We start from the raw sequence: 12,761 nt of genomic DNA, 5'->3' as shown, positions 1-12,761 counted from the left end.
CTTTCTACTCACCACTCTTCTCACTTCTGGCTCTGTTACGGGTGGCGGCGTGCTACGCTCGCCGTGGTGGGGCTTGCGAATAGTTCCCTCAGGAGCTCAGTGTCCTATCAGCGGGGAGCGGGACCATTAACCCTAAGGGAGGTTGGGCCGTTTCTACCCCCCTAACTCCCACTAAGCAGGCAGGCTGGTGCCAACCAGACCTGCCTGAAAATAACAAGCAGAAAAATAAATGCAGAAAACTCTTCAGGAGCTTCCATAAGCGTGACCTGCTCCTCCAAGCAAATTTTCTAAAGAGAGTCTGGTCGGAGGGGAATAGAGGGAGAAGCCAGCCCACACTATCAAAGTCTTAAAGTGCCCATGGCTCCTAGTGGACCCGTCTATACCTCATGGTACTAATGTGGACCCCAGTATCCTCTATGACGCAAGAGAAATATAAAGTAGACTTTTGTGTATATATAGACCCTAAAAAGGTCAGATTAGCATAGGCAAGGTAGGTTTGTGGTTAGGGGACACAGAGGTGAAAACGCAGGTCTTTGTGTGCACAGAGAACATGTGAAAACGTTTTCCTACTTGCAAAGATAAAAAAATTAAGTAATAAAAACATTTTTTTTTTTAATTGGGATCTGTTATATCTGAGGTAAAGATGAGCACTGCAGCCAAGATTACGAAGTGGCACTGGTGGAAAGCCTGAAGGTTCGAGGCCAAAAGTTGTGTGCCTGTAGAGATCAAGGGCAGAACCTCATCCTAACTGGTACCAGACCAGGGGCAGTAGACAACGTTCACACCTCAAGGGGCTATATATGGTAGCTCTGGTCCTGGATTCTAAATGATATGTGTACAGATGGAGCCATCTTCATCTTGGCCTTTAATAGGATTAATTGAGCCAGGGCAGTCGTACTTAATCCCCTGCTGTAATGACTTAATCTCCTGATGTATTGTTCTCTCTGTATTGTATTGCAGCTGAGAACAATAGATGAATGGTTTATGCTAATAAACCATGGTGTGCCTAGGCGCAGCAGGGAAGTGAAGATGAGCGAGGCTCCATCTGTATATGCAGTTTATGATCTGATTGTACAGATTTTGAAATGTGCACTCTGTTTATAACATGTTTACTGCAACCCTGTAAAAGGTCTACTGATAAAATAATGCTATACATGATACAGTAGGGTGCACTTTCCTGTATAACATACATACCAAGCTTTGGAAGAGAATAGGTCATATTGAAATACTCTTCAAAAAAGTCAAAAATGACTACGGTGACATTAGCGGCATACTCTGCTGTGCTGTTTTGCAACGGTTGCACATAAATTCGCAGCTGCAATCAGGAAAAGGTGATTAGTTTGGAAGGAAAGTACAATGTTTGAGAATATTTTTTTTTAATTGTGTGGTAATTTTACAATTTTACAGATATGAATATGATTGATGATACAGCCTTATGACTCAATTTAATGAAGTCAAGGAGGAAACAATAAATTGCTTCAATGAAAAAAAATGGAATTTAATACCTACCAGTAATTCCTTTTCTCCTAGTCTGTAGTGGATACTAGGGTCTTGTACTTTAGTACCATGGGGTATAGATCGGGTCCACTGGAGCCTGGCACTTTAAAACCTTTAATGTGTGCATGTGTGTGCTGGCTCCTCCCATCTATGCCCCTCCTACACTGTGCCCGAGGAGACGGACATAATATGAGAAAAGAAACAGTACAACAGCGGTGAGGCAACAAGCCAACACAAAACCATAACGAAAGGAGGGTGCTAACCAGAACAGAGGATAGCAACACCAACCTAATCCGGACAGCACAGCTATCCCAACAACATAACGGTACCGCAATGCCGGTCCAACCAAATACATACACAGGTAAGCAGGAATGAAGCACTGAGGCGGGCGCTCAGTATCCACTACGGACTAGGAGAAAAGGAATTACCGGTAGGTATTACATTCCTATTTTCTCTTACGTCCTAGTGGATATGGTGGTCTTGTACTCTAGTACCATGGGGATGTCCCAAAGCTCCCAAACGGGTGGGAGAGTGCTGAGACCCATATAAAACCACCTGACCAAACTGAAGGTCATCTTTGGCCAAGGTATCGAACCTATAGAATTTAACAAACGTAATCGAACCAGACAGAGCTGCAGCTCAGCAGAATTGTAGGGCCGATACACCCCGGGCAGCTGCATAGTAAAGACCCCACCGACCTCGTCGAGAGGACCTGAATAATCGTTGGCAAGGGCAGAGCCGCCAAAGTATAGGTCTGTTGATTGGTCAACCTGAGCCAGCGAGCAATAGATTGCTTAGAAGCCGGCCGACCAATCTTGGAGGCATCATAAAGGACAAACAGCGAGTCAGACTTCCAATGATGGGTCGTCCTTTTGACATAAATCTGCAAGGCCCTGACCACATCCAAGGACTCAGGACCAACGGAAGCATCAGACAACTCAAGGAACCACAATAGGCTGATTCACATGAAAGGCTGACACCAACTTAGGCAAAAATGGAGGACGGGTCCTAAGTTCCGCCCTGTCTTCATGAAATATCAAATAAGGGCTTTTACAGGATAAGGCCCCCAATTTAGAGACACGTCTGGCAGACGCCAATGCTAATAACAACACCGTCTTCCAGGTGAGAAATTTTAACTCCACCCTATGTAAGGGTTCAAACCAGTCAGATTGGAGAAAGGACAGAACCCCATTGAGGTCCCACGGAGCTGTGGGAGGTACAAAGGGCGGTTGCATATAAAGAACTCCCTTCAGGAAAGTTTGTACTTCAGGCAACACGGCAAGTTGTTTCTGGAAGAAAACAGAGAGCACAGAAATTTGAACTTTGATGGAGGCTAACCGTAGGCCCATATCCACTCCCGCTTGCAGGAAAAGTAGAAAACGACCAATTCTACATTCCACGGGAGAAACCTTTCTACCCTCACACCAGGAAACATACTTTTTCCAGAGACAATGACAATGTTTTGACGTATCCATCTTTCTGGCCTGGATTTTGGTGGAAATGACCCGGGAGGGAAGACCCCTTCTAGCTAGAATTTCCATCTCAACTTCCAAGCCGTCAAACGTAGCAGCTGTAAGTCTGGATAGATGAACGGACATTGTTGAAGTAGATCTTCTTGGAGCAGTAGAGGCCAGGGATCCACCAGAGCCATGGTGAGGAGGTCCAAGTACCATGCTCGTCGAGGCCAATCCAGGGCAATTAGAATTGCCTGAACGCTTTCCCATCTTAGTCTTTTGAGAACCCTTGGGATGAGCGGGAGAGGAGGGAACAGGTAAACAAACTGGTACAGCCACGGTGTTGTCAGTGCGTCCACTACAACAGCCTGCGGATCCCTCGTTCTGGAACAGTAATGGCATAGCTTCTTGTTGAGTCAAGAAGCCATCAGATCTATCTGCGGACAGCCCCACCGGTGAATTAACTGTTGAAACACCTGAGGACGCAGGCCCCATTTCCCCAGATGGAGGTCGTGCCTGCTGATGAAGTCTACTTCCCAGTTGTCCACTTCTGGAATGAATATGGCAGAGATGGCCTTTGCATTGGCCTCCGCCCAGAGGAGGATATGTGACACCTCTCGCATCGCCGCTCTGCTTCTTGTTCCCCCTTGTCTGTTTATGTATGCCACTGCCGTGGCGTTGTCCGACTGAACCTGGATTGCCTGATCTTTCAGGAGATGAGAAGCCTACAGAAGAGCATTGTAAATTGCCCTGAGTTTCAGGATGTTTATCGACAGCGCAGATTACTGTCTCGACCACATCCCCTTGAACTGGGCCTCTTGTGTCACAGTCCCCCAACCCCAGAAGCTGGCATCCGTTGTCAATAGAATCCACAAGTGGATATTGAAACTCCTATCTTTCACTGGGTGAGGAACCTGTAACCACCATAATAGAGAAGTCCGGGCTCTCGGAGAGGTCACTTCCTGATGCATGTGAAGGTGAGACCCTGACCATTTGTCCAGCAGATCCAGCTGAAATGGTCGGGCATGAAATCTGCCTCATTGGAGTTCCTCGTAAGCAGCCACCATCTTGCCCAGTAAACGGATGCAAAGATGTATGGATACCTTGCGAGGACTGAGCACCGAGCGAACCATAGCCTGGATAGTCAAGGCCTTGTCCACCAGGAGAAACACCTTTTGAGACACTGTACTCAGTATCATTCCCAGGAACTGAAGACGTTGGGTCGGTTCCAGGTGAGATTTCCGAAAATTTAGGCTCCACCCATGATCCGTAAGCAGGCCAGTCGTCAGATCGATGCTGTGTAGCAGACTCTCCATGGACACCACCTCTATTAGGAGATCGTCCAAGTAGGCGACTATGTTCAATCCCCTCATGCGCAGTTGCAGCATCATCTTCGCCATGACTTAGGTGAAGACCCTCGGAGCTGTGGATAAGCCGAAGGGTAAGGCCTGAAACTGGAAATGGTCGTCCAATATGGCGAACCTGAGGTAAATCTGATGAGGGAGCCACATGGGAATGTGTAGGTAAGCATCCTTGAAGTCCAGAGACACTAGAAACTCCCCCTCCCCCAGAGCGGACACCACCACCCGCAGATACGGGTTTAGAGACTTCAGGTTCAACATGGGGCACACCGAACCATCTGGTTTGGGAACAAAAAGACTGGAGTGAAAAATAGGATTTTAATTACCTACCGGTAAATCCTTTTCTGTAAAGGATGCTGGGGTCCATATTAGTACCATGGGGTATAGACGGGTCCACCAGGAGCCATTGGCACTGTAAGAGTTTAATAGTGTGGGCTGGCTCCTCCCTCTATGCCCCTCCTACCAGACTCAGTCTAGAAACTGTGCCCGAGGAGACGACATACTTCGAGAGAAAGAATTACACAGATAGTGGCGAGATACCTACCAGTTCACACAACATACAAATCCGGCCAACATGCCGGAAACTCAGCAACAGCTAAAACAGTACTTAAAACAGTAAAGAACGCAGAACTTACCTAGGAACCAGGCAGTACTGAACTATAAAACCTATGTAGGAAACGAAGCGCTGGGCAGGCGCCCAGCATCCTCTACGGACTACGAGAAAAGGATTTACCAACAGGTAATTAAAATTCTATTTTCTCTTACGTCCTAGAGGATGCTGGGGTCCATATTAGTACCATGGGGATGTACCAAAGCTCCCAGTACGGGAGGGAGAGCGCGGAGGCTCCTGCAATACTGCTTGACCAAACTTGAGGTCATCAGAGGCCAAAGTATCGAACTGGTAAAACTTAGCAAACGTGTTCGAACCAGACCAAGTAGCAGCTCGGCACAGCTGTAAGGCCTGGGCAGCTGCCCAGGAAGAACCCACCTTACGAGTAGAGTGGGCCTTAACCGATTTCAGACACGGCAATCATGCCGTAGAATACGCATGCTGGATAGTGAACCTGATCCAGCGCGAAATCGACTGCTTAGAAGCAGGATACCCAATCTTCTTGGGATCGTAGAGGACAAAAAGAGAGTCAGTTTTTCTATGACGAGCTGTCCTCTTCATATAGATCCTCAAAGCCCAGACAACATCCAAGGCCTTTGAAGCAATTGAGTCAGTAGCCACTGGCACCACAATAGGTTGGTTGATATGGAAAGCCGATACAACCTTAGGCAGTAACTGCGGACGAGTCCTAAGTTTCGCCCTGTCCTCATGGAAGATCAGATAAGGACTTTACAAGCTAAAGCCCCCAATTCCGACACGCGTCGGGCAGAAGCCAAGGCCAACAAAGTGACCGCCTTCCACGTGAGAAACTTGATGTCAGCTTCCAGTAGAGGCTCAAACCAAGCTGATTGTAGGAACTGCAACACCACATTGAGATCCCAGGGTGCCGTTGGCGCCACAAAGGGAAGCTGGATGTGCAGAACCCCTTTCAAAAAGGTCTGAACCTCAGGGAGGACTGCCAATTGTTTTTGAAAAAAGATGGACAAAGCAGAGATTTGGACCTTGATGGATCCCAATCTCAGGCCCACATCCACTCCCGCTTGCAGGAAAAGGAGAAACCGTCCAAGGTGAAACTCCACTACAGGAAATTTTCTAGATTCTAGTGTCTGCAGCAGTGATGAGAGACTGCTGGTAATCGGTGAGGGTCTTGTGAGGGGCCTCAGCCGAGAACCCCTCCCTCTTCTTGATATAGGCAGCGTCTGGGGGCCCCTCCAAGTCCTGGTGCACCGCTGGACCCCTCCCTGCGCCGGCCGGCACGTTTGCGGTGAGGCCCGATTTCGGGCTCCAGGCTGTAGAAATCGAGGCCGCGGCCTCCAGCAGCGGGGTAGGCCGCAGCCCGCGGGCACTGACCACAGTGTTCTCCGGTCTCTCGCTACCGCCGCCAGACGCCCCGGACCTCAGTGGCCCTGATGGAATGTGGGTATGGTGCCGGGGACCGCCGTGACTCCGCTCCCAGGATGGTAAAGGGATATGGATTCCGGAGCACAGCGGCGGCACGTCTTCTCCACAAGCCCGCTAGGCCATGCCGCTGGTGGGCTGTTTGTTGAAATATTCTTTTAATTTCAATTGTCGCTGTAGTCGATATTTTTCTATCTGCCAGTCAAAAGGATCTAGTTTCCGTGCTGGAACAAATGACAGGCCCCTAGACAGCACCTGGCGTTCGACCGCAGATAGATCATAGTCAGATAAATTCACTATTAGCGTCTCTGATGCTTGGGGGGCCTCCCCACTCTGCCTCTGCCATTGTTTGCTCCTTCTTGTATACGGACGCCGGCATCTCTTTTGTCTTGGACCAAAGTCCGTGTCATAACCCCCTAAAGGGTGAGCCCCTGGTACTGATTAACTCGCTCAATCAGACTCACTAGATGTGGGGGTGCGTTCAGGTGCTGTCTAGGGGCCTGTCATTTGTTCCAGCACGGAAACTAGATCCTTTTGACTGGCAGATAGAAAAATATCGACTACAGCGACAAATGAAATTAAAAGAATATTTCAACAAACAGCCCACCAACATTGAGCGTTCTGAAATATCAGCGAAATTGCAGAAGATATTACCTGAGTCTAAATTTGAGCCACAGTCTCACAATGCCTCAATCAAGACATTTGCACGGTTGTTGGACGAACAAACTAGTGAACAAGCATATGTCTTACAATCTTACGAAAGCAGAAAACTATGCTCTTCGTCATCTATCAGCACAAGAGAATCTTATTTTTCGGCCGGCGGATAAAGGGGGAGCGCTCGTGATCCAAAATCTACAGGACTATAAATCTGAAATAGAGCGCCAACTACAAGATGTGGACACATATTATCGTCTCAGTAGGGATCCTACTGCTGAATTTAAAGATCATCTTAGTTTGACCTTAGATTGTGCAGTTAGTGAAGGAAAAATTTCAAGGGACCTACGCGATGCGCTTATTCCTGCGCACCCAGTTATGCCGTTATTATATACGACACCCAAAATCCACAAGTCCCTCCATAATCCCCCTGGGCATCCGATCATATCTGCTAGAGCATCACTATTCCAACAAGTAGCCTTATTTCTAGATTCAATTAGGCAACCGTGTATACAAGCCCATCCCAGTTTCCTGCGCTTGATACCACCACACTGCTATATAAACTTCAGCAGTTACCTATGTTCGAGACAAATGTGTTGTTATGTAGTATAGATGTGCAAAATCTATATACAGTCATTCCACACGAAATGGGGTTGGCTTCTGTTGAGCGCTATTTAGCGAATCACGTTAAGTATCTGGGCCCTAACCTTCAGTTATGCATGCAACTGCTACAAATGACGTTACAAAAAAACGTCTTTCTATACGATGGGCACATATATTTACAACGGAAGGGATGTGCCATGGGGTCCTCTGTGGCCCCTTCATATTCCAACATTTTTATGTTCGACATTGAACAGCAAATATTTTTTGAAGATCCTGATGTAGCGGCTAGTATATTGTTTTACTGCCGTTACATCGATGATCTTTTACTTATTTGGCAGGGCTCACAGGCTCAACTTGAAGCGATTATCCATAGGCATAATGCCAAACAACACCCAATTAAATTTACGTATACAATTAGTGACCAGGTCATCAACTATTTAGATGTCCAAATTTCTATCCAGCAGGGTCGCTTAGTAACTTCCCTCTTCCGCAAACCTACTGACAAGAATAATGTTTTACATTATAGTAGTTTTCACCCCCAACCCCTTAAACGGGGTTCACCGTTTTCTCAGCTTCTGCGTATCAGACGCATTACATCTGATCCAGAAACAGCCAGTTCACAAATGGATGTGGTGATTGCCCAATTTGTAGAACGTGGGTACCCTATTCAGCTGCTACAGGAGGCCAAATTAAAAGTATTAAATATTGATAGAGCCACTTTAATAGGCCCACCGCAGAGTGCCAGTGATTCCGGTCCCATTATGCCATGGGTGATGCAATACCATTTAGCTAGTACAGGTATTAACCAAATATCGAAACAACTATGGCCTATCGTACAGAGTGACCCCGAGTTATGGTTAGACAACACCAGATTGATGTCCTGCTACAAACGCAGTAAAAATATCCAGGACATCCTGGTGAAAACAGACGTCACTAAGTATTCTACTGTCACTAATCCTATTGGGGGTAGGCATAGGGGTTGTATTCGCTGTACCTGCACAACGTGCAAGTTTATGATAGCGGGTGATACTTTTCAGCACCCCCATTCTGGGAAAACACTGTACATACTGCATACATTAACATGCACTTCTCGTTTTGTGGTTTACCAGTTGATATGCCCCTGTGGGCTGTCATACATAGGTAAGACACAACGTATGTTTAAAGAACGTATGGCATCCAACAGGTCGGCAATCAAATTGGCCATCACCAAGGGCACCAGTGAACAGCCTGTTGACAGGCATTTTGCCTCTAATCGTCATCCACTAACTACGCTCAAGTGTCGGATGATTGATCATGTGCCAGCATCTATCCGTGGGGGGGACCGTGGGGCCAAACTTCTGAGGCTCGAAGCACGGTGGATTTACCGTTTAGATAAGGTGTATCCACGGGGATTAAATGAGTCCCACGGATATAATACCTTCCTATAAGGTAACATAGGTGTACTGTGTACTTGCTAGCATTATCCTGCATGATATGTTTAGTATTATAATCGGTATGTGAGCAGTTCACCCAAACATATTAGTTATTTTGTTGTTTCCATTAATTCTCCTGTATGTGTGCCTTATTGGTTTCTAATAAGAATGTATTCTCTAAGTGTCACACAAATAGAACTGTGAATTGTAACATGTCTTAATGCCAGTACGGTACTTTGGAGTCTGATCTGCTCTGTTATCTACAGCTGTCCTTGTTTTTTTTTTTTTGTTGTCGGTTACCATGGTGATGGGAAGCACGGCCGGGGGAAGTGACGCGGCGCAACGTCACTTCCGGCACGCTGGACGGGGCGGGCGGCGTCCCGCTGACCGCGAGCCATTTTTCACAGGGTGATGTACTCTTTATAAGGTAAGACCTGTACTATTGTTATCTTAGACCTGAGGAAAATGACATATTAAACGTCATTGAAACGTTGTCTGTTACTACCTGCCTGCTAAGAGTTTTCATTAATTCAGACACCAGGAGTGCCGCATCCACTGTCTATATGCTTTATTTATCACGAGGGCACCCGGTGCGGCAATTTATCCTAAAGGAGAGCCGGATCACATGGACATTTTATATATATATATATATATATATATATATACACATATACACATATATATATATATATATACACACATATATATATATATATATACATACATACATACATACATACACACACTATATATATATATATATATATATATATATATAAAATTATTATTATTATGTTAAAACTTAGTGTCATGCTACAGGAAAAAGACTATCTTCATATGACAGTGTTGCACAATTAATCTCCATATTGAAATAACCAAATTCAGGATTACACTAGCAATACAATTTTGGTGAGTCTGTCTGTTAGATCAATCTAGAGAATAGGAGATTTTATATATATATATATATATATATATATACACACACATACATACACACATACATACATACATACATACACACACTGTGTATATATATATATATATATATATATATATATAATTATTATTATTATTATTATTATTATTATTATGTTAAAACGTAGTGTCATGCTACAGGAAAAAGACTATCTTCATATGACAGTGTTGCACAATTAATCTCCATATTGAAATAACCAAATTTAGGATTACACTAGCAATACAATTTAGCCACCAGATCCTGTAAGTACTATACAAAGTACTATTTGAAAATAGGATTTTAACACCTACCGGTAAATCCTTTTCTCTTAGTCCGTAGAGGATGCTGGGGATGCTTCAAGAACCATGGGGTATAGACGGGATCCGCAGGAGACATGGGAACTTTAAGACTTTAAAAGGGGTGTGAACTGGCTCCTCCAGACTCCAGTTATAGAAACTGTGCCCAGGGAGATGGACATTTCGAGGAAAAGGATTTATTTAATTTTAAAACTAAGGTGAGATACATACCAGCTCACACCTTCAAACACGCCGTACAACATGGCATTCAACAACAACGCATGCAACGGCATGACCAACATCAGCCACAGACTGACTTAACTTAACTCAACACGAGTGTAACCATACAGCCCGCACTGGGACGGGCGCCCAGCATCCTCTACGGACTAAGAGAAAAGGATTTACCGGTAGGTATTAAAATCCTATTTTCTCATACGTCCTAAATGATGCTGGGGATGCTTCAAGAACCATGGGATTTATACCAAAGCTCTAGAACGGGCGGGAGAGTGCGGATGACTCAGCAGCACCGATTGACCAAACAAAAGGTCCTCCTCAGCCAGGGTATCAAACTTGTAAAACTTGGCAAAGGTGTTTGATCCCGACCAAGTAGCAGCTCGACAAAGCTGTAATGCCAAAACCCCTCGGGCAGCCGCCCAGGATGAGCCCACCTTTCTGGTAGAATGGGCTTTTACCGATTTCGGTAACGGCAATCCTGCCGTAGAATGAGCCTGCTGAATCGTATTACAGATCCAGAGCGCAATAGTCTGCTTGGAAGCAGGAGCCCCAATCTTATTGGGAGCCCACAGGACAAACAGAGCCTCTGTTTTCCTAATCTGAGACGTTCTGGTGACATAGATTTTCAAAGCTCTAACCATATCGAGAGACTTCGATTCCGCCAAGGCGTCAGTAGCCACTGGCACCACAATAGGCTGGTTCACATGAAAAGATGAAACCACTTTTGGCAGAAATTGCTGACGAGTTCTCAACTCCGCTCTATCAGCATGGAAGATTAAATAGGGGCTTTTGTGAGACAAAGCCGCCAATTCAGATACCCGCCTTGCGGATGCCAAGGCCAACAACATGACTACTTTCCAACTAAGGAATTTTAACTCCACCTTACGTAAAGGTTCGAACCAATGAAATTGCAGGAACTGCAACCCCACATTAAGATCCCACGGTGCCACAGGGGGAAGAAATGGAGGTTGGATGTGCAGCACGCCTTTCACGAAGGTCTGAACTTCAGGAAGGGAGGCCAATTCTTTCTGAAAGAAGATTGATAAGGCCGAAATTTGTACTTTAATGGAACCCAACTTTAGGCCCGCATCCACACCTGCTTGCAAAAAATGGAGCAAACGCCCCAGCTGGAAATCCTCCGTAGGAGCCTTTTTGGATTCACACCAAAATACATATTTCCTCCAAATACGGTGGTAATGTTTTGCCGTTACTTCTTTTCTAGCCTGAAGAAGTGTGGGAATGACTTCACTGGGAATACCCTTTCGGGCTAGGATTTGGCGGTCAACCGCCATGCCGTCAAACGCAGCAGCGGTAAGTCTTGAAACATGCACGGTCCTTGTCGTAACAGGTCCTCCCGTAGAGGAAGAGGCCAGGGATCTTCTATGAGCAACTCCTGAAGATCTTTTTGGCCAATCCGGAACAATGAGTATCGCCTGAACCCTTGTTCTTCTTATAATCTTTATCACCTTTGGAAAGAGTGGAAGTGGAGGGAACACATAGACCGACTGAAACACCCACGGTGTCACTAGGGCGTCCACCGCTATTGCGTGAGGGTCCCTCGACCTGGAACAATATCTCTGAAGTTTCTTGTTGAGGCGGGACGCCATCATGTCTATTTGAGGAAATCCCCAACGACTTGTCACTTCTGCAAAGACCTCTTGATGAAGACCCCACTCTCCTGGATGGAGATCGTGTCTGCTGAGGAAGTCTGCTTCCCAGTTGTCCACTCCTGGAATGAAGACTGCTGACAGAGCGCTTGCATGTCTCTCCGCCCAGCGAAGAACTTTCGTGGCATCGGCCATCGCCGCTCTGCTCTTTGTTCTGCCCTGGCGGTTTATGTACGCCACTGCTGTTATGTTGTCTGACTGAATCAAGACGGGCAGACCGCGAAGAAGATGTTCCGCTTGCAGAATGCCGTTGCAAATGGCTCTTAATTCCAGAATGTTTATGTGCAGACAAGCTTCCTGGCTTGACCATTTTCCCTGAAAGTTTCTTCCCTGTGTGACTGCTCCCCAGCCTCGGAGACTTGCATCTGTGGTCACCAGGATCCAATCCTGAATCCCGAACCTGCGTCCCTCCAGAAGGTGAGAACTGTGCAGCCACCACAGAAGGGAGATCCTGGTCCTGGAAGATAGAATTATTTTCCGGTGCATGTCCAGGTGAGACCCGGACCAGTTGTCCAACAGGTCCCACTGAAACAACCTGGCATGGAACCTGCCATACGGAATGACCTCGTAGGCAGCCACCATCTTCCCCAGCAACCGAGTGCATTGATGAATCGACACTC

At 46.2% G+C, this 12,761-nt stretch overlaps 1 protein-coding gene across 1 annotated transcript in view; it reads right to left on the bottom strand.

Moving 5' to 3' along the window:
• Positions 1-12,761, bottom strand: part of ENPEP (glutamyl aminopeptidase) — a 243,618-nt gene that overhangs the window by 171,879 nt on the left and 58,978 nt on the right. Inside the window, exon 4 of the mRNA XM_063918907.1 lies at positions 1,195-1,315. Within this exon, the coding sequence (XP_063774977.1) occupies positions 1,195-1,315 (121 nt within the window). The remainder of the gene's footprint in view (positions 1-1,194; positions 1,316-12,761) is intronic.

Source organism: Pseudophryne corroboree, chromosome 1, assembly GCF_028390025.1.
Source record: "Pseudophryne corroboree isolate aPseCor3 chromosome 1, aPseCor3.hap2, whole genome shotgun sequence".
Taxonomy (NCBI): domain Eukaryota; kingdom Metazoa; phylum Chordata; class Amphibia; order Anura; family Myobatrachidae; genus Pseudophryne; species Pseudophryne corroboree.
The sequence above is the reverse complement of the archived record's forward strand: the minus strand, read 5'-3'. Positions and strand labels throughout refer to the sequence as shown.